Genomic DNA, 21,727 nt, shown 5'->3' with positions numbered 1-21,727 from the left:
TTAAATAATTTCTGGTAATGTAGGGTTTTTCACATTGTTTCCTCCACTTTATGAATTCTTATTTTTAAATGCCCATTACAGAGCTGAGTTCTTTAAACTTCCCTTATAAACATCTTATGTTTCACAGTAGGAAGCATTGCCAAGATGAAGAGAATCTGACAAACTAAATCAGGAAGAGAGTGGATATGGTTTTAATTAAAGCAGTAGGATTGTTGTTTTAATGTAAAGCATTAAATAATAAACTGTGTGGTACCTAGCCACACTGGCACTTTAGAGATAGGTAATGTTAAATATTTTAATTTCTGGGCCCAAGGGAAAAGGCAGATACCAGGCCTTTAAAGATTTATCTTTGAGGATATTTCGTGTTTCTTTGTAAATACTGATTTTGTAATCAAGGAAAATGCACTGCCCCCCTACCACCCTCCCCCCTTTAGAAATCTAAAATGAAAGAGCTGGGTGCATTTTAAACAGTACTATTTAGAAATCCTCTTTTACAAATTTGAAAACAGATAGCAAGCTTGAATTCTAATATCCACATAAAAAGAAAAATTTTCTAAGTGGTATATTTATTGCTTATGTGAGTACATTTAAAATACATAGTTACCAGTTACATTCTTTTCTTTCATTTGCATGTTTCTAAACAACACTTCATATGAATTTCTCTCCCTTCACCAACTTTCTCTTTTTTTTTTTGTCTTTGTAAATAGCTAGAGACCATACAAGCACAGCTGGATTCCCTTACATGATGTTCTCAAAGACTGGTTTCTCTATCACACTCCTGCCACCTCATTGTTTTGCATTGAAGATAAACTGCCAGGTTGTTTTCTGAAGGATTCATTAGCTTTCTTCATGTAAATTATACGGTTTATTGCTTCTTATACAATAACAGCCAAGGAAGATCATTGTTTTGAGTACTGGAGTTCTAATATACATTCTCCAGTTCTGTGAGCCAACAGCAAGCAATTGTTAAGAACATTTTTGTTTTAAGGGGAACAAAAGTGAATATCATATTGTTTTTACTGTCCTATTTTTGCTTTATTGCCTGACCTGTTTATTTTTTACATACTTGATGATACTTCTATGTATCAAGAAGGGTCCATGGATACAAGGTGTAATATGTACCTTAGAACACAGAACTTCTTTAATTACATTAATAAAAATAAGAAAGTAGCCACAGTCAATTAAATACATTATGGCATTTGTTTCCTTTAATATAATGAGTGTATTTTGCTTGGGAAATAATATAGGAAAGAAATTTTAAATAGAGCTAGTACTAGTACATCAGCCAACTCCAGTATGAGCATCTCTGTGCACTTTCATTTTTTCTCTGAGTTTAATGATTTAATAACAGTTCAGGTTTTTGTGTGCTTTTTTTTGTACTGAAAATTAATAATGATTCATTTCAAGGTGTGGGAGAAAAATTTTAAAACAGAATGTAAAACAAATTTTATGTTCTCTTTTTGTAAATATGTTAATTTCAGCCAAGAAGATTTTTATGTCTTAGAATTAGTTGAACTGAAGTGCACAGTATTTTATGCTATAGATCTATATAAATGGGAGTATGGTTGCCTACAGAAAATAATATCAGTTGAATTTTTATGAATGAAATGTCTGCACTATATTATTTCCAGCGAGAAAGACAGAGTGAGGGAGGAAAGGAGAGAAAGGGAGAGGGGAGGGGGGGAGAAAATGAGAGAGAGAGAACAGAGAGAGACAGAGAGATTCAAATATGACTTCACGTGAAAGAATTTGATTTCAGAAATATCCTATAGTTAAACAGAACCACTGGATTTAAATCACATTCTTTATATGAGGTATCTGAGTAATATGAATGTTAAATGTCTCCCAAATAAATGTTTAGTATATGGAATTTATGCCCTTACTTATTTATATGTGTGCTTTTATGTTGTTGCTTAGAAGGATTAGGTGTTTGGATTATTTCAGAATGTAAGTATTATAGTGGCTGTCCATACTTGGTTGATTTGAAAAGTTTTTAAACTCAAACTTCCATTGATAGGATATCTAGAAGACGTGTTTATAGTATAATGGGATTTGTTTCCATATGTAGCTTGTGGGATCTATCTTATATTTTTACGCTCTGTTCTGCTGGGCCCCAGAGGAAAGTACCTGACTACTGTAAACATTTTGGTAAATATTCTTTCAGACTTCTTATCTACAAATAAACATACATCATTTCAAGTTGAATTTGTTGGGCCTTCCCAACAGTGACCATATGAATAGGTAGAAGTTTTCATTGGTTTGATGCCAACTTAACTCCCAGTGTACGTATCTAAGTTAAATGTGACACTTCATAATGAAATTTCCTATTTGTAGCTTAAAATAGTGGTAAATAGTTTTCTCTCCATCAGTCTAGTTCAGGAAAGTCTGACCAAAGGCATTGAAGGAAGGACAAGTAAGTAGTAGGTCTAATTCTAACTAAGAACATAATTATTCCTGAAATATATTTAATTCCAGATAATTTTATTTCTTAAGCTACCACCATTGTTATGATACACAAGTAAAAGAAGATATCATTCCCAAAGATTATTAAGGTGTGTGTTACATTTTCATAGAAATAAGGTGGGTGGAGCCATAAGTGGGAACTGAAACCTACTGTCTTAGCAAATAAACATGTTTTGTATGAGTGCTTATCATGAGGATTGAATAAAAATATAAATTACTTGTTAGAAAGGAGTACTACAAATAATATTTGCAATTCTCCAATTATTAAATATGATTATTTTTAAGTAGGAAACACCAAAAAAATCATAAAGGAGTAACCTAAAATCATAGACTCTCAACATCCAGAAACAACCGTTAATGACATTTTGGTAGATTTTATTGAAGGTTTTTTTGTTTTTTTTCCTATTCATATATCTTTCTCTCCTATCTTTAAGTAGTCCTTCATTTGAATGAGTTACACTTTATTTATTCAATCTGTTGTTGGACATTTAGACTATTTCCAGTTTTTTAAAATACTAAAGAACTCAACTGGTAAAGATCATTATAAATAAACCCTAAACCACATTTCTCATTACCTTACTAATATAGGTTCCCAGCAGTAGGATTATTATGCCAAAAGTATGAAGATTTATTTTCTGTTTTTACTTTTTTTTTTTGCAGTACGCGGGCCTCTCACTGCTGTGACCTCTCCCGTTGCGGAGCGCAGGCTCCGGACGCACAGGCTCAGCAGCCATGGCTCACGGGCCTGGCCGCTCCGCAGCATGTGGGATCTTCCCAGACCGGGGCACAAACCCGTGTCCCTTGCATCGGCAGGCAGACTCTCAAACACTGCGCCACCAGGGAAGCCCTCTGTTTTTACTTTTAATGGGATTTTATTATAAATATAAAATTGCCTATATTTTTTAAAAAGTGTTTTTAAAAAAGTCTATTTTGCTCTCTTACTCCCTAGAAATACCTAACTAACTAGTTAGAAACATTTGGTTTATATCTTTTCAGATATCTCATGTAAATTCAAACACACACACACCTCTCTTTGTATATGTTTTTATTTATTTACATTTATTTTTTATTTTGGTTGCGCTGGGTCTTAGTTGGGGCAGGCAGGCTGCTCCTTAGTTGCAGCACATGGCCTCCTTAGTTGTGGCTGGTGGGCTCCTTAGTTGTGGCATGTGAGCTCCTTAGTTGTAGCATGCGAGCTCTTAGTTGCGGCATGCACGTGGGATCTAGATCCCTGACCAGGGATTGAACCCAGGCCCCCTGCATTGGGAGTGCAGAGTCTTAACCACTGTGCCACCAGGGCAGTCCCTATTTACGTTTATTTTAAGGCCATTTTTGCATATTGATAAATTGTTTTCTCAAAGGTTCATAACAGTTTATACTCTTACCAACAATAAATGAGAACTCACCTGCCTCAAGCCAGCTTCATCACCCTCTTGCTCCTACTGTACATTTTATTCTCAACATTTTTTAAAATCTAGGAATGGGTTTGGGAAGAGTGTGGAGTGAGAGTGGGTTGGAGATTGAAGCATCACTAATTACTTGGGATATGTTATGTTGATAATTCCAGAGGGATAGAAGAGAAAAATTTCTTCTAAAATCAGCAAATGTGAAAAACAGTTGCACAGTGTTTAAGCGTAAAAGCACTGAAGTCAGACATTTACTTCCTCAACAAATATTCAGTAACTGCCTATAGTGCCAGGAACTGTGTGTATGCTAGACATTATGTTAACAGTGATGAGCAAAATTAATATAGTTCTTGGCGTCTTGAAGTGTAATGTGTTAGTCAGTTAAAAAACAAGCAAAATGTAACAACCTAATTGGGAAAAGAATTTGAAAAAGAATAGATACATGTATAACTGAATCGCTTTGTTGTACACCCGAAACTAATACAACATAGTTAATCAACTATACTCCAATGTAAACTGAAAAGTTAGGGGCTTCCCTGGTGGTGGAGTGGTTAAGAATCTGCCTGCCAATTCAGGGGACACAGGTTCAAGCCCTGGTCTGGGAAGATCCCACATGCCACGGAGCAACTAAGCCCGTGCGCCACAACTATTGAGCCTGCGCTCTAGGGCCTGCGAGCCACAACTGCTGAGCCCGTGTGCCACAACTACTGAAGCCTGCGTGCCTAGAGCCCATGCTCTGCAACAAGAGAAGCCACTGCAATGAGAGGCCCGCGCACCACAACGAAGAGTAGCCCCCGCTCGCCGCAACTAGAGAAAGCCCGTGCGCAGCAACGAGGACCCAACACAGCCAAAAGTAAATAAAATAAAATAAAGTTTAAAAAAAATGAAAAGTTAAAAAAAAAGCAAAATATAATAAATTGTGAATAAGTATGGGATGAAAAATAATTGGATTCTCTTAAGAGAAAATAAAAGATAGGATGAAACTTAGATGATGCATCAAGGAAAGACTCTCTGAGGAAGTGAGATTTGGGCTGAGTCCTGTAAGATGAGTTAGAATGAGGCAATAGCAGAATACAGTGAAAAGCATTCTAGGTAGAGAGAATGGCCAATGCAGAATCTCAGAGATTGGAAAAGGCTTAGCGCGTTTCAGGAACCAAAGATCAGTGTGGCTAGAGTGTCGTGAACAAGGGAATAGTGGAGTGCTTTTCAATTAGAGAGGTAGCCTGTCACTTCTACCACCTAAATATCTTGCAAATATATCTCTAGGATACTACCTTTTCCAAGCTACCATCATCTTTGCCCTGGACTACCTTGCTTCCTCTAGCCCCCCTTCAGTCCAGTCTCCACACAGAGCTAATATTTTTAAAACATTAATCATATTAATTACACTACCTCCCTGCTTTAAACCCTTCAAAGACTTCCCATTACACTTCAAATAAAATTTAAGTGTCTGGACCCTCAGGAAAGACTAAGAGTCATAAACTAGTTCTGCTGCTTTTTGTGTTGCTTAATTCGCTAAAGTTCAGCTTCCTCATCTTTGTGGTGGGAATAATAATAATCTAAATTACATGGGAGTGTTATGAAGATTAAATGAGGTCATTCATGTTAAACATTTAGCATAATTCCTGATTTGCAATAATCTTGTAAGTGTCAGCTGTCATTTTCATAATCACTAAGAAAATGACCAGGCTTTCTGTTGAAATTATTCGAGGTAAGGTTTGAATTGAACTAAAATCGGAGAAAGCTTGCTATGAAGCCCCTTCACTTTGAATTTAGTTAGAGTTCCAATAACAGCTCTATTTTATGATAAATAAATTTGAGCATAATGCTCATCTATCCCATTCTTAATTTTTCATTAACAAGGTAATAGGTGTATTATGGGATAGGACCAGAATCAGAAATGCATTTTTCTATGACTGTGTTTCTACAAAGCTCCTCTGGCTCTGAGGATTCTTTTTCTCTAACTCTATTCAATTAATTTTTATCTTTTCTTACCTTAAACAATGGCTTCTACACCTTATTTATTATGCCAGGGGTCTGTAAACTATGTCCTGTGGGCCTAATCCAGCCCACCAGTTGTTCTCATAAAGTTTTATTGGAACACAGCTCTGCTGGACAGACTCCCAATCATCTGTCAAAGGTAATGGAATGTCACTCCCGTGACTTACATTATGTGAAATTCTGTCATGCTACCAAAGTCACTCTGGAGACTTTCTCCCCTCTTGGCTTTGAAGAAGCAAGCTGCCATGTTGTAAGAGGGCCTGTGGACAGAACCACAAGACAAGGAACTACGGGTGGCCTGTAGGTGCTGAGGGCAACCAGTAGCCACCAGGAAGCTGAGGCCCTAAGCACTCTGCCCTACAGCCACAAGGAAATAGATCTGCAAACAACTTGTGTGAGTTTGGAAGTGGATTCTTTCCCAGTCAAGCCTCCAGAAGAGAACACACTCCAACTGACTGTGACTGCAGCCTTGTGAGATCCTATGTGAAGACCCAGACTCCTGACCCATGGTAATTGTGAGATAATAAATGTGTGTTGATTTGAACTTCTGATGTTACAGTCATTTGTTATGTTGTGATAGATAACTAAAACAACAGCCATGTTCTTTCGCTTACTTATAGTCATACAGTCTACGGCTGCTTTTGCACCACAATAGTAGTTGCAAAAGAGAGCATATACCCAGGAAGCCTAAAATATTTACTACCTGGCTCTTTACATGAAACATTTGCAGACCCATTCCTTATTACCGTGCTGCTCTAGGGCACCTCCAGAGGAATATAGCTGTTGGTAGATACATAAATCCGTAAGACAGGTGTGGTATTTATTTCTGTAGCATCACCTTTATTTTAATTTTTGCCAGCCACATGGCCATCCAACTGGAAATTATATTTTTCCATGCTCTGTAGCTACTGCAGCCATATGACTAGGTCTCACCAGTGAAATGTGAGTGAAAATTATATTCATCTTCACTTTTCTTTGCCCTTTCTATGACTGAAACATAGATTTGAAGCTAAGTTAGGTTTGACTGAGCAGATAAGGATAATGCCTTAAGGGATAGAGAGCAACAAGATGGAAGGAAGCTGGGTCCTTGATTATCCTCATGGAGCAGTACTGCTGATATGCCCTTGGCAAGCTGCTGCCTCCAGACCCTTACATGAGAAATAAAACATCTTGTTTAATGACTATATTTAGTATCTTTTTAATATAGCAGCGTAGCCTATAGCCTAACTAATATGAGGGTAACATTTTAATTAGCCAGTAATTTAGAGCATGTATATTTTTAAAGAGAGATGAATATTTTACAGCATATAGTTCGAAATACATATAAAAGTCAAAGAGAAAATGGGGAAACGTCAAAAAAAAAAAAAAAAAAAAAAAAACACTGTGCTTGCAGCCTGCGACTTCAGGCTAAACTCTCAGAGCTACTGAGAGGATATATGAATCCCCACCCCCAGTGTTGCTACTTGGAAGGGAAAGTTTAAGAAACCATAGGTGTATGTTGTAAATTTCCCCCAACATGTTTACATACTCTCTTTTCCACTGTTGAGGATGAGGGCCAGGACATTTCTGACTTGTTCAGACTCATTAGTCAGAAGCTGCTCAGGAATTAGAATTTAAGTTTCAAATGAGTCAATTTTGCTTCTCTAAAACTTTGATTTTTGTCATCATTATGCAAATAGTTCTACTCAATACACCAGCCTCATTTAATGCTAAAATTAGAAACACATTAATTTGAGGGATTTTATAGTAAAGCTTAATGGCATTTATAATCTGGGAGAATTTCAAGGATTTTATCATTGCTTCCTTCCCCCTCCCGCCCCCCTTCCCCTGTCATACGTACTCTTGAATCTTATTAAAGGTCTTTCGCTTTTGTCTGAAGTGTGAGGTTGTACTAGCTGACCGAGGACCTATGATCCAAATCCAAGTGATGGCTGTTCTCATAGCTTGCTTTGTTTTATTTGAAATAGAAAGTTATTAGTTTTTATTTGAAAAGAAGTAGTCTGCAAAGACAAGAAAGTTGAAGCAGGTCCAGGCTATGTAACGGTAGGTAAGAGGATGCTACAGGATTAGAGAAACTGTTTTAATCTCCAAAGCAGGAAAAATAATGAATATATAATAATGTTCCCTTAGTAAAACTAGAGTTCAGTCATTTTTAGCTGCTTTTAATGAGTACAAAAATCTCATTCTATAAATGACTTGGTTTTTTTTTTTTTCAAAACGGATCTGTTTTATTATTTTTTTTACTGAAGTAAAATTGCTATACAATGTTGTATTAGTTTCTGCTGTACAATGAAGTGAATCAGCTATATGTATACCTATATCCCCTCCCTCTTGGACATCCCTCCCACCCCACCCCCCATCCCACCCATCTAGGTCATCACAGAGCACCGAGCTGGGCTCCCTGTGCTATACAGCAGGTTCCCTCTAGCTATCTATTTTACACATGGTAGTGTATTTATGTCAAGCCTAATCTTCCAATTCGTCCCACCCTCCTGTTCCCCACCAGTGTCCACATGTCTGTTCTCTACGTCTACATCTCTATTCCTGCCCTGAAAATAGGTTCATCTGTACCATTTTTCTAGATTCCACATATATGTGTGAATATACGATATTTGTTTTTCTCTTTCTGACTTACTTCACTCTGTATGCCAGACTCTAGATCCATCCACATCTCTACAAATGACCCAATTTTGTTTCTTTTTATAGCCGAGTAATATTCCATTGTATATATGTACCACATCTTCTTTATCCATTCATCTATTGTAGGACATTTAGGTTGTTTCCATGTCCTGGCTATTGTAAATAGTGCTGCAATAAACATTGGGGTGCATGTGTCCTTTTGAATTATGGTTTTCTCAGGGTATATGCCCAGTAGTGGGATTGCTGGGTCATATGGTAGTTCTATTTTTAGTTTTTTAAGGAACCTCCATACTGTTCTCCATAGTGGCTGTACCAATTTACATTCCCACCAACAGTACAAAAGGGTTCCCTTTTCTCCACACCCTCTCCAGTATTTATTATTTGTAGACTTTTTGATGACGGCCATTCTGACCTGTGTGAGGTGATACTTCATTGTAGTTTTGATTTGCATTTCTCTAATAATTAGTGATGTTGAGCATCTTTTCATGTGCTTCTTGGCCATCTGTATGTCTTCTTTGGAGAAATGTCTATTTAGGTCTTCTGCCCATGTTTGGATTGGGTTGTTTGTTTTTTTGATATTGAGCTGCATGAGCGTTTGTATATTTTGGAGGTTAATCCTTTGTCCGTTGCTTCATTTGCAAATATTTTCTCCCATTCTGAGGGTTGTCTTTTCATCTTGTTTATGGTTTCCTTTGCTGTGCAAAAGCTTTTATGTTTCATTAGGTCCCATTTGTTTATTTTTGTTTTTATTTTAATTACCCTAGAAGGTGGGTCAAAAAAGATCTTGCTGTGATTTATGTCAAAGAATATTTTTCCTATGTTTTCCTCTAAGAGTTTTATAGTGTCCCGTCTTATATTTAGGTCTTTAATCCATTTTGAGCATATTTTTGTGTATGGTGTTAGGGAGTGTTCTAATTTCATTCTTTTACATGTAGCTGTCCAGTTTTCCCAGCACCACTTATTGAAGAAGCTGTCTTTTAATGGGAGTATGAGAATCTCATTCTATAAATGACTTGGGTTTTTAAATTTTTTTTTTCTTCAAAGGAATCTAGGTAAAGGAAAGAAGGGGAAAGCAATTAATAATATTTTTAATAGTTACATTTATTTCTGAAACTGAGTATTAAAGAACACAATACATCCTCCCTGCATTGTTTAAGGAAAAGTCAATAATAAGGTTTTTCTCATCTTTAATAAATGTAGATTTGCTGTGAGGCGTGGGGCTCAGTGATGTCTCAGGGTCTTTCCCCATGTCTCCTTGCTTCTGAGATAAACAGATTTTCTTTGTGCTCTCTTTCTAGTCCACAGTTCAGATTCTTCCTGCAGGTTCAACCAGGCTACGTATGAACAAAGCAGAAAGCTGTCCCCAGAAACAGGCTGCTCTCACACTTTAGCATTGGAAGGTTCAGTGTTTCTCCCCATCCAGGAATGCAGTTTTGCTTTGGCAGCAGAGCACAGGAATTTTCCAAATGATCAGAGATAGTAGTGACTCATAGCATCCCAGGCCATGTGCTCCACTTTGCAGTCCAGCCTCTCTGTTACGTGCTGATGTAAGTAGTCCTGTGAACATCGGGGTATTTAAGAAATACTGGCTGAGCGAATTAATGGAGTACATTAATCGTTTCTCTCCCTCTGCTGCTTTTATTTGCACGGTACCATCTGAATTCTTAAAAACAAACAAAACCATCATAAACCTAGATTTCAAATGGCTTTAGGTGATCCACTGGGGAGGATCACCTAAAGTCACTGAACCTTTCATTCACCAATGAAAGGAGAGATATATGAGTAGAATAAAAGCCTGATAACCTGCCAGATTTCTCCTATCCAGAATGCTAGAGCAGGTTCTCCCACTGCTGTGAGGAGATTTATGGTGGTCATGACGTTGACCTAGATATGCTTCTGGTACTGATGCTGCAAAGTCTGAAAAACAATCACACTCCTACCAAATTCGGAGGAGATGTATGTTACAGGGTCAAATGGAATGCTCCAGAAAGGCATTGGCAACATTCTGATACTGAGATGTATGTTAAGTATGGACAGATTTTGTGAGCTCATTACCCAGGTTTTAATTTCCTATTGAAAAATTTGTCTTGATTAAGATACACATACACACACTGCCTACAAAGAGGCTTTCCTTACTGGTGTGGGTAATTCAATGACAAAGTTTTAGAAAGAAGTCTCCCCTTACATGACACAGATTGTTCCAAGTTAGCATGCATATATAGACTGGACAAAAATCTGAAGTTCACATAGATAATGCAAAATGCGTTAAAAAAACACGTGTCCTATCCAGCTCCTCCGTGTGCCCACACACCAGCCCCCCAACAATGACTCACCCATCCCCCCTGCCCCTCCAGTTTGCCCTTCTGACACTGTGGGTGTCCCAAGCCTCCTACGAACAGTGGCATTCCCTCTGCGGCTGGACACATCTGGTCACTGGCTGGAGCTTACTTACCTGCCAGAGAGTTGCTTCCTGCTCTCCCAGTGACTGTAGACCAGCTCTGTCTTGGGAAAACGAACAAATTTCTCTTCCATCCAGTAGACTTCAACTACCTTCTCTAACCAGGTATGAACCCCAGCCTTGAGATGGTGGGGGGATCCCCTTCCAAATTCAGTCTTCCTTGGGCTCTCCCTCAAACCTGTGGTACCCTATAACGTTTTTTGAGAAGTAAAAAATCCTCCTGTAATTAAATAATTACTCCTTATTTCATCAGCTTTCTAAGACTAAATTACATGTGTTCAGGCTTTCCTAAAGAAGCCACGTCTATTTCATAAGCTTCTCTGTGTAGGATTTCAAATAGAGCGTGTTTGTGGGGAGAGGGTGAATGTTTCATAGGGGACGGAATGTTTCTATTTCTTTACCTACTTTCCTACTGTCTCCGTTTCTAGCTCCCTTACATCTTTTAAGGGAGAATGATCTGCTATTCTGTTTGGTTAATTATAAAGTATTGGTTGATGTTTACCGATGAGCAGAGTTCTATAAAAAGCCCACGTTTGTGCAGGGGTGACCCTCTCTTGCACTCCCTGCTTTTGCTCCGTGGGTTGGACTTGCCAGAAGCACCAGGGGAAGAGAGCCTAGCCATCTTTCTCTGCCTCAGAAAAGCATCACTGCTTTAGTTTTGTGCCATGTGGCTGGCAGCGACTAGTGATGGTCCAGAATTTGAGCCGACGCTGATGTGTGTGGGGTAGGAGGGTCCTTCTCAGGCCTTAAGAGTGAACCTCGCACTCTAACCCAGCCTGATCAAGCTCTGAAAGGTAATAATAAAGTGTTACTTTGTTTCTCATTTGCTATCAGTCTTTCTGTATGCAGCTCCCTTGGGGATGTCAAGGGTTGAGGAGTGATTGGCAGGACAAGATTTGGGTGTTTGGAGGTTCTCTAGTCAAGTGCCATTAAATGCAATCACAATTTCTCCTCTGTCCCTTTTCTTAGCAAATCTGTCTTATTTTTCAGTGGTAAACATGTGTAGAGAGCTATGGACAAAAATATCAAAGGCGTCATTCATACCTCAACTCTCAAATGGGCACTGAGTAACAGAAGGCTTTAAAATCAGGGACTGACTCTCTCTGAAGAAAACCAGCTTGACATTCTTAATAACAGAATATACACTTCTGTGAAAGCAGAGGGGAGATGTTGCTAAGTCAGTTTCAAAGGCCACAACAGACCAATGAGACCAGTTCAAGGGAGGATGGAAGTTGACCTCACATTCACCACTTCCTCTGTATTTCTGAGAACTTGAACTTCAGCCTCTCCCTCAAGCTCCTTAGGAAGCTAAAGAGGTATGGAATGTACCTTTGGTAGACTGACATGATTCTGTCTTTTGATCATTTGCTGAATTTGTGGAAGGAAAAAAACGGTCGAAAACTGGCCTTCTCTCTTTCCAGGCTAAGCGTTGACAAAGCAACACAGCTAAGGAGGAAACTGAGAAGAAGAGAGGACGAGATATTAATTGACTGATCAAGTTACCCTTACATGCTCCAGTAACAGATGTCCAAGCCACTTCAGGGCTACCTTTGTGCCTCCTTTTCTAAATGTGTTTAGTTATCTGCAAGTGGGGCTGATTCACATCATATGAAACCCACAGGATTTGCTTCAGGCAGGGGAATGATTGAATTAAAGGCTTCTTCCCATATGTTAGTTTCACCCTGAAGTATTTAACCCATACCAGTGTGAATCAAAAGCAGAGCAAACTGATTTTGCAATGCCAGTTGTTTCTGCCTCAATTAACCACTACCTTGTGCAAATCGATGAAAGTGCTTATTGGCTGAACCTCATCCACATTTAAAATGTGTTATAAGCAGGAGAAAAAAAAATTCTAATTATGTTAGTGACGTTTCGTGTTAAAAAACATGCAACACAGTGCTTGGTGTCAGTTTATTTATCTCTCGTAAAAATAAAATACAGTGTGTGTATGTGAAAAAAAAAAAAAAACACAAAAAACATGCAACCTTTCAGTTCCGTGCAGGGGGCTCTGAAATGTCCCAGGATACGTTCAGAGTAATTAAACTTGCTTGCCTTTTTCTGCTTCTTCAGGACTGCCGTTGTGGGACAGGAGTGGCCGATGGCAGGAAGTTCCTCTCCCAGACCAATCAGCATGTCCTCAATTTTCATCCCCTCCAGTTGTTCCCAGCTTCCTCCCCATATGAATCTGTAGCAGCCCCAGGGTAGGCAGAGTGGGAGCCGCAGATGACCAGGAGCTTACCCCTCATGCAGAGAGAGACACCTCAGACAGATTCAGACCTCGGATAGCAGTGCCCACAGTGTCCAGACAGAGCTCTGCTCTATTCTGTGAGGTTTCTGCTTCAAAAATACAATAAATCAATGAGTAAATTAGCAGTTGCTTTGCATGCGTACCCAATTTCTTCATTTATTATTTTTTTTAAAGGGAGTAATGGAGAAATGAGTGGACAAAGGATTGTGTGCATGTGTGTATGCTAAGGTGTTACATTTAACAAAAAGATGGATTTTAGTAACCCTATGGTTATCATATTCATACGGGCAAGACCCTAGCTGGGCAACTCTGCTTTTTCATTCATTCATCTATACATCTGTTTATCCACCAACTGTTTAATAGGCCGGCAAGTGAGGTCCTCTGGAAGCTCCTTGAGTTGATAACACCATAAAGGCATTGCCCCAGGGCCTCAGGAAGAGGCTGATCAGGGGGCCAAGGGGCTCTCCCTACTGACTCCTCTGCAGCTTTCTGGCTGAAAGATGGGGAAATACCAGTGGGGCCCCTTCTGAGGAGCTACGGTCTGTCCCTGCTTGGTCAGACACATCTTTACCTTAAGCTTCAGCTCCTCACTTAATGTGACCATCAGTAAGTAAGTAAAAGAGTACAGGTCTGGTAATAAAGACAGATTAACTGCCTGCTTTGTGCCAGTTCGTGTGCTAGGTGTCAGGGATTCAAAAGAAATAAGACAAGGTCTCATGTCTTCGGCCTTAATACCAGGGGAACATCACGCAGCTTGGAGGGACAGCATGTGGAATACTGAATACAGCTAACAGCCATGCCCATTGGAAACGTGAAGCACTTTACAGTTTACAAAGCCCTTCATACTCCTCGTCTTACTTGATCCTCACAGTATTGTTGTTTAGTAAATTGGACAAGCATTATTTCCATTTTGTAGATGAATAAGCTGAAACGGAGACATCTAAGTCACTTGCCTGAGAGTACACAAGTTGTGCTCAGAATGCTGACACCCGGTTTAAGGCTCTGTTGATGTCCATTTTTGCCTCTTGGCAATAATGGTTGGAATTCCTTCCAGTTCTTCTCCTCTACAGAGAGCACCATGTCAAGCTTTCTCAGTGGAGGGCCCTGGGCGGACAGTACAGGAGGAAGAGGCTTCTGCAGGTCCCACCAGCTGCCCCATTGGTCACCGGTGTAGGGGTGAGGGCATCAGGTGGTGCTCTGCCCCAGCCAGGGCTCCAGAGCACCCAGTCCTCCGCAGCCTTGCAGCCTGGCATGGCCTGGTGAGCACTCTCCCGTGACTCTCCCAACACAGACACTGCGTGTCCTCTCCAGCTCCTCCGTGTGCCCACACAGCGGCCCCCCGACAATGACTCACCCATGCCCCCTGCCCCTCCAGTTTGCCCTTCTGACACTGTGGGTGTCCCAAGCCTCCTACGAACAGTGGCATTCCCTCTGCAGCTGGACACATCTGGTCACTGGCTGGAGCTTACTTACCTGCCAGAGAGTTGCTTCCTGCTCTCCCAGTGGCTGTAGACCAGCTCTGTCTTGGGAAAACCAACAAAGTTCTCCTCCATCCAGTAGACTTCAACTACCTTCTCTAACCAGGTATGAACCCCAGCCTTGAGATGGTGGGGGGATCCCCTTCCAAATTCAGTCTTCCTTGGGCTCTCCCTCAAACCTGTGGTACCCTATAACGTTCTCATATCTTAGAGTTACTGTTTTATCACAACTTCATAATTCTTTATGTTAAACTTCCCCTATTTAAATCACTGTTTGGATTCTGTCTCCTGATTGGACCCTGACTGACATACTCACCAACTGTTGGTGTGCGGTCACAGACAAGGTACAGGAAATAGTTAAAGTTTCTAAAGTGTCTTATGGGCTGGATCTTGTCATCTGTCTTTGATCACTGCAAGCACCTGCCTACTTTGATGCCTGACACATAGAAGGTCCTGAATAAGGACTGAGTAACTGAGCACAGTTGAAGTTAATTTGAACACCCCTGTTTGATGGAAGTAATAGCAGCCCACAGAGATGCAGGAAGGAGCCTGAATTTATGTATGCATGTGGTTATCCACTCATTTGTTCAATGAAATTGATCAAATTTCATTTGGGAACACCGGCGTTGGCTCCAAGGGCAGGTCAAACAGCAGCATTGACCCTTAACTGGGAGACCAAGTAAATGGTTGCCTCAAGAGGACAAGATAAAGAACATTCTGGAAGACTGAATGAAAACATGAAAAGACCCAGAAGGAACTAGGGGAATACCAAGTGGTCTAACCACTTGTGAAGCTCAGAGAAGGTAAGTGACTTACCTAAGGCCACAGGGCCCCTTCTTGGTAGAGCCAGGAGCAGAGAGCAGGTCTCATGGTCCTCAGTACAAACCCTTAACCATTGCATTGCATTGCTGCTTCAAGTGGGGCGGGAAGGGGTGGCGATACAAACTGCCATCTCGGGAGATGGGGGGAAATGCCCCGACAATGGTTGTCCCTTCCCTAGTAGCTCAGAAGAGTCTGGGGGATCCAAAAAATTCTGCTCATGCTGTTACCCTTGGAAGAGCAACTAGCAGTCTGTCAAATACGTTGAGTTTGGGGTTTGACTCTCCTCAAGGTAATCGGCCACCTGTTAATCCGCAGCATCCCAGGCTTTTGGGGCAAAGCAAAATGTTCTTCGTCCTACCCTCCTCAAAGCATTACTGAGGTTTCTCTGAGGTGGTCTTACACCCGCACGTAAAGCCTCTCCAACATCTGCTGCTTAATTGTCCTGAAGATCTTCCTTTATCATGTTGGTTTACTTAGCAGGACATTTTGCTATTTCTGATCAGATGTTTGTCCAGGGAACCAAGGTATGGAATCTTTTATTAAGTGAGGGAGCGCCAACAGAGCCTGTTCCACGTGCTCCTCTGGAGCTTCTCCAAAGCATGACTTCTAGCTTGAATCCTACAATGAATGTATGGGCATATGTGACATACTGTGTCATTAATTTTTCACCAACAGATGGGTCACGTATGAGCCAAAGGGGAATGTGGATATAGCAAGAGCTGTGTGAGTTAAGTCAAGCCATGTTTAGACTGTCTTTGTTGGCTGTCACTGGGAAGGAGCCTATGCTGATTAATTGATTTCGGGTGTGCATACACCTCTGTGGTGGGAAGCAAGAGAAAACAGGCCTGCCTGTGAGCGTCCTGGGAGAGGCCAGGTTCTCTGGAAAGAGTAACAGTGAAATGCGAGTTGCACTTTGCAGGCTGGCCCTGGCTGGAAAGGCATCTTGCTGGGAATTGCAGGTACCCAGGAAATAAAATGTTCCTCACTAGGGGCTCTGTTACAGTGAGGATGGCGCTACTTGCCTGGCCCAGTGAAATCAGTGAGGAAGGATGCTGCCAGGATTTACAGATGCTTGGGTTGTGCAGCTAGCTGTACGCTTCATAACCTGGGCTTGCTCCAAGAGCCAGTACTGAGGCGCTTCCTGGCTTCATGGTTTCCTTCAGGGCCACTGCTTTGCCTCCCTCTCTCCACCCCTGACTCTCTCAGTCCTTGCATACGTACTGCTCTAGAGATCTAAGGTTTCCTCCGGGAATACAAGCATCCCTCAGAGGTATTGCGGGTTCACTTCCAGATCACCACAGTAAGGTGAATATCACAGTAAAGCAAAGCACACACATGTTTTGGTTTCCCAGTGCATATAAAAGTTACATTTACACTCTTCTGTAGTATATTGTGTGCAATAGCATTATGTCTAAAAAAACAATATACATACCTTAATTTTAAAATAACGCTGTTGGAAAAAAGGCGCCAATAGACTTGCTCAGCACAGGGTTACCACAAACCTCCTATTTGTAAAAAACAAAACAAACAAACAAAAAAAACAAAACTGTGAAGCTCGATAAAGCAAAGCGCAATAAAATGAGGTATGCCTGTACTCTTCTTTTGTCTTATTTATTCAATCAAGAGGCATGTGCTAAGCTCTAGGAATACAATAGCTCTTCATGGGTCTTCTTGATTAGCCAAGTCTTCATCACCCTCTTCTAACAGCTAGGATAGGATTCTATAAACAGAGACATTCAGAATAGTGGACTTTAGACCTGGGATGTTACTGTTTTTGAAAGGAAGGTGGTCCCAGGCCTCTGGTCCAGCAGCTGGCTAGAGTTCAGGCCTTAGAATGGCATAGCTTATTCCATTGCAATGTGTCATTCTGGTGGTTGAGATCCAGCTGTCTGAAAACTAAATATAAAAATAACTAGGATTTATATTTTTAGTCAAATTTGTTGAAATTCGGTTTATATACAATAAAATATATTTATTTTAATTGTATAATTCAATACGTTTTGACAAATGTATACACAAATGTAACCACCATTACAGTCAAGATACAGAACATTTCCATCATCCCAAAAGATCCCCTGTGCTCCTTTGCGATCAATCTTTTCCACCTCTGAATCCAGGCAACCACTGATTCCTTTTATGTCATTATAGATTAGTTTTGCCTGTCCTAGAATTTCATGTAAATGGAAAGCATACAGTGGGTACTCTTGTGTCTCGCTTCTTTTGCTCAGCATATTTTTTAGATTTATCCATGTTGCTGTATATATCCGAAGTTCGTTCCTTTTTATTGCTGAAGAGTATTTCATTGCATGGATATGCCACAAAATGTTTGTTTATCTATTGATGGGTTTTGGACTAATTCTAGTTTGGGGCTATTATGAATAAAGCTGCTGTGAACATTTGTGTCTGTCTTTGGGAGAGCACATGTTTTCATTTTTCTTGTGGAAATGCCTAGGAACTAATGAATTACATGGGAAGTGTTTATAAGAAATTGCCAAGTTGTTTTCCAAAATAATTGTCCCATGTTACAGTCCCACCATCCATCTATGAGGCTTGTCATTGATTCACGTCCTCACCAACAGTTGGTATTGTCAGTCTTTCTAATTTCAGCTTTTCTAGGTATGTAGTGGTTTTAATTTGCGTTCCCATGATGACTAAAGATATTGAGCAATCTTTCATGTGCTTGTTTAATATCTTCTTTTGAGAACTGTCCTTTCAAATATTTTGCTCATTTTTTTAATTAGGTTGTCTTTTTAATAAGAGTTCTTTGTATTTTCTGGAAACAATTCCATTGTCAGACATATTTATTGCAAATATTTTCTCCGTGTCAGTGGCTTGCCTTCCAAAAGCAGAGGGCTTAATTTTTAAAAAGTCTACCCTTACCAATTTTTTTCTATTACGGTTTGTGCCTTCTGCGTCCTAAGAAATCTTTGCCGTCTTCAAATTCACAAACATTTTCTCCTGTACTTTCTTTTTAAAGTATTTTAGTTTTAACTTTTATGTTTAAATCTATAATTCATTTTAAGGTAATTTTGATAAATGATGTGAGGTAAGGGCCAAAATTCATTTCTTCTCTAAACAGGTATCCAGTTTTGCCAACATCATTTGTTGAAAAGAATACATATCTTTTCCTCATTGAATTATCTTGGCACCTTTGTCAAAATCACTTGACCATTGATTATGAGGGTCTATTCTAGACTCTGTTTGAAACGTGTACGTGTTTATCCTTACACCAAACCCACACTGCTTGATAACTGTAGCTCTATAATAAGTCATGAAATAAACTTCATTATAATTTTTCAAGACTGCTTAAAATATTCTAGGTCCTCTGTATTTTCTCTAAATTTTGGAATGAACTTGTCAGTTGCTACAAAGGAAAAAAAAAGCCAGTGGGATCTCAATTGAGACTGCATTTAATCTATAGATCAATTTGGGAAGGAGTCACATCTTAACAATAGTGAATTACCATTTATTCAGTTCTTAAATTTCTCTCAGCAATGTTTTGTCCTTTTAAAAGTACAAGTTTTATATTTGTTTTATTAAATTTATTCCTTAGGATTTCATTTTTACTTCTATATTTTTTGTTTGTTTGTTTGTTTGTTTGTTTTGCGGTACGCGGGCCTCTCACTGTTGTGGCCTCTTCCGTTGCGGAGCACAGGCTCCGGACGTGCAGGCTCAGCGGCCATGGCTCACGGGCCCAGCCGCTCCGCGGCATGTAGGATCTTCCCGGACCGGGGCACGAACCCGTGTCCCCTGCATCTGCAGGCAGACTCACAACCACTGCACCACCTGGGAAGCCCTTTACTTCTATATTAAATGGTGTTTTTTGTATTCCATTTTCTAATTGTTCACTGCTAATATATAAGAATACAACTGATATTTGTATTTTAATCTTGCATCCTGTAACCTTGATAAACTCACTTCTTAGTTCTAGTAGCTTTTTGAGTATTCCTTTGTGTTTTCTGCACATGTGATCATGTAGTCTGGGGAAAATGACAGTTTTACTTCCTCCTTTCTGATCTCCACAATTTTTTTCTAATTGTACTAGCTATGACCTCCAGGACAGTATTAGCTAGAAATGATGAGAACAAACAACATTGCCTTTTTTCTTATCTTTCAACCATTAACTATGATGTTAACTTTAAATTTTGGTATATGCTGTTCATGAGACTGAGAAAGTTCTTTGCTGAGAATTTTTATCATGAATGAATGTTCAATTTTGACAGGTGCTTTTTCTGCATTTATTAAGAGGAAAATATGTTTTTATTTCTCCCGTATTCTGTTGATATTATGGATTACATTGATTGATTTTTGAATGTTCAGCCTACTGTACATTTCTGGGACAAACCCAACTTTGTCACTGTGTAGTGTATAGGATTAGTATATAGTGCTCAATTCATAGAACATTTTGGGTTGACAGTTTTCTCTTTCAGCCCACTTAAGATCTTACTCCATTGTCTTCTTGTTTGCCTGGTTCCTGATAAGACATTGACTCTAATTCTTTTCCTCGTTTCCTTATTGATAATGTGTCTTTTTTCCTCTGGCTGCCTTCAAGATTTTCTCTTTGGTGTTTGGTTTTCAGCAGTTTGACTATGACATGCCTGGGTCTGGGACTTTTAGTTTTTATTTTAATCCTCCTTAGTCTTCTCTGAGCTTCTTGGAACTGGGTTTGGTGTCTGTCATTAATTTTGGAAAATCCTGCCATTATTTCTTCAGATATTTACTTTGACCCATTCTCTTCTTCTCAAGGGATTCTAATCTTGCACCATTTAATAGTGTCCCACAGCTCTTTGATGTCTGTTCTAGATTTTTGTTTTTGTTTTCCATTCTCTTTTGTCTTTGTGTTTCAATTTGGATAAATTCTATTTACTTATCTTCAAGTTCACTGATTTTTTTTTCCCCTCAGTTGTGTCAAGTCTACTGATAAGTTTATTGGAAGCATTCTTCATCTCTTTTACTGTGTTTTTTATTTCTTAAAGTTCCATTTATTCTTTCTTATAGTTTCCATTTGTCTGTTGAAATTATCTATCTGATCTTTTATAGTGTCTACATTTTTTATTACAGCATTTGACAGTATTAACCATAGATGTTTTAAATTTCCTGTCTGATAGTTCCAGCATGTGTCATACTTGAGTCTGGTTCCAACCATTACTTTCTCTTGGTACATTGTGAAGAGACGTCATGTGTTCATGATGAACAAAATATTGCTGAGTTTTCATTTGCTTCACATTCCAATATAGCTCAGAACAGCACTATTACTGATCTGTATTTAAAATTTTGATATTTTATTCATCATGAAATTTTTGCATTAATTTTGATTTTTTTAAATAATGCATTATAATATGATTTACCTTGATTGCAGAGTCCCCTTAAATTTTGTGCCTGAGGAAAATGCTTCACTCAGCTACCTCAGTCCAAGGACTTTTGCTCTCTATATCTTGAAGCTGAAAAAATTGAAATTTTAATAATTTACATTGAAATAAGTAACCCTAATATCAATGCAGAGGGATTTTAGGATGAAAAACATTCTGAAAATTTCTATTTTAGACAAAAAAGCAGTAAAGCACACACTCCACCAGAGCTCTTAGATCAAGGAAATGTGTGCCTCGCAGACTTCTCACAGAAGGGCCTCATAAAGTTTTATTCCACTGTCTCCCAGAGTCTGTGAGTGAAGGCTAAGCTAGGTATAGTGTACTGTTTTTAAAGATTATCTATTAACTTTCATTTGAATACAGCTAAAAGGATTCTGGGGCCTGTTCCCCACAGGAAAAGGTACCCAGGGCTGACCAGGTCCTACAGTTGAGAGTATAAGAACATAAAGAAGCCACTACTCTATGACCACTTGAAGGCTTGAAAAGGTACCACTTTGGAAGAAAATGCTCACCATAATATCTTCTCAGCTCCTTCCGGTGAGGGGAACCAGGAGGAAGAAATGAGACTGAAGGCACTTTGGTGTCTCCTTTCTCTGACCTCCATGAGGTTGCCAGGCTCTCCCTGCATTGTGGGAATCACACAGAGGGATGGGAAGGGCCTGTGTGACTATGTTCCCCCAACCCCCAGAGGTCACATTTTTAACAGGGGTGTGTGCAGTCACTTATTATTTGGCTGTTTTGCTTTAGCACTGTAAATCTCACTGTGATCTTTCTCCCCTATAATTCTTATGCTCAAAGAGAAAAAAAAAACACACCTTTTATGTGTCGGTGATGGTGAGATA

The 21,727-nt window shown here is 39.5% G+C and overlaps 1 protein-coding gene across 3 annotated transcripts in view; it reads left to right on the top strand.

Moving 5' to 3' along the window:
- Positions 1–6,414, top strand: part of COMMD10 (COMM domain containing 10) — a 165,377-nt gene extending 158,963 nt beyond the window's left edge. For 2 of the 3 annotated variants that reach the window (XR_009518973.2, XR_009518974.1), the window contains exon 9: positions 708–723. Coding sequence is in view for 1 of the 3 variants with exons in the window: in XM_060008986.2 (XP_059864969.1) it covers positions 708–746 (39 nt within the window). In the remaining 2 variants the exon portion in view is untranslated. Of the gene's footprint in view, positions 1–707 lie in introns of all 3 variants that reach the window. The other variant, XM_060008986.2, reaches the window with a different exon arrangement.
- The last annotated feature ends 15,313 nt before the right edge of the window (positions 6,415–21,727 follow it).

This window comes from Delphinus delphis, chromosome 3 (assembly GCF_949987515.2).
Source record: "Delphinus delphis chromosome 3, mDelDel1.2, whole genome shotgun sequence".
Classification (NCBI taxonomy): domain Eukaryota; kingdom Metazoa; phylum Chordata; class Mammalia; order Artiodactyla; family Delphinidae; genus Delphinus; species Delphinus delphis.
This window is presented reverse-complemented; position numbering and strand designations above follow the sequence as displayed.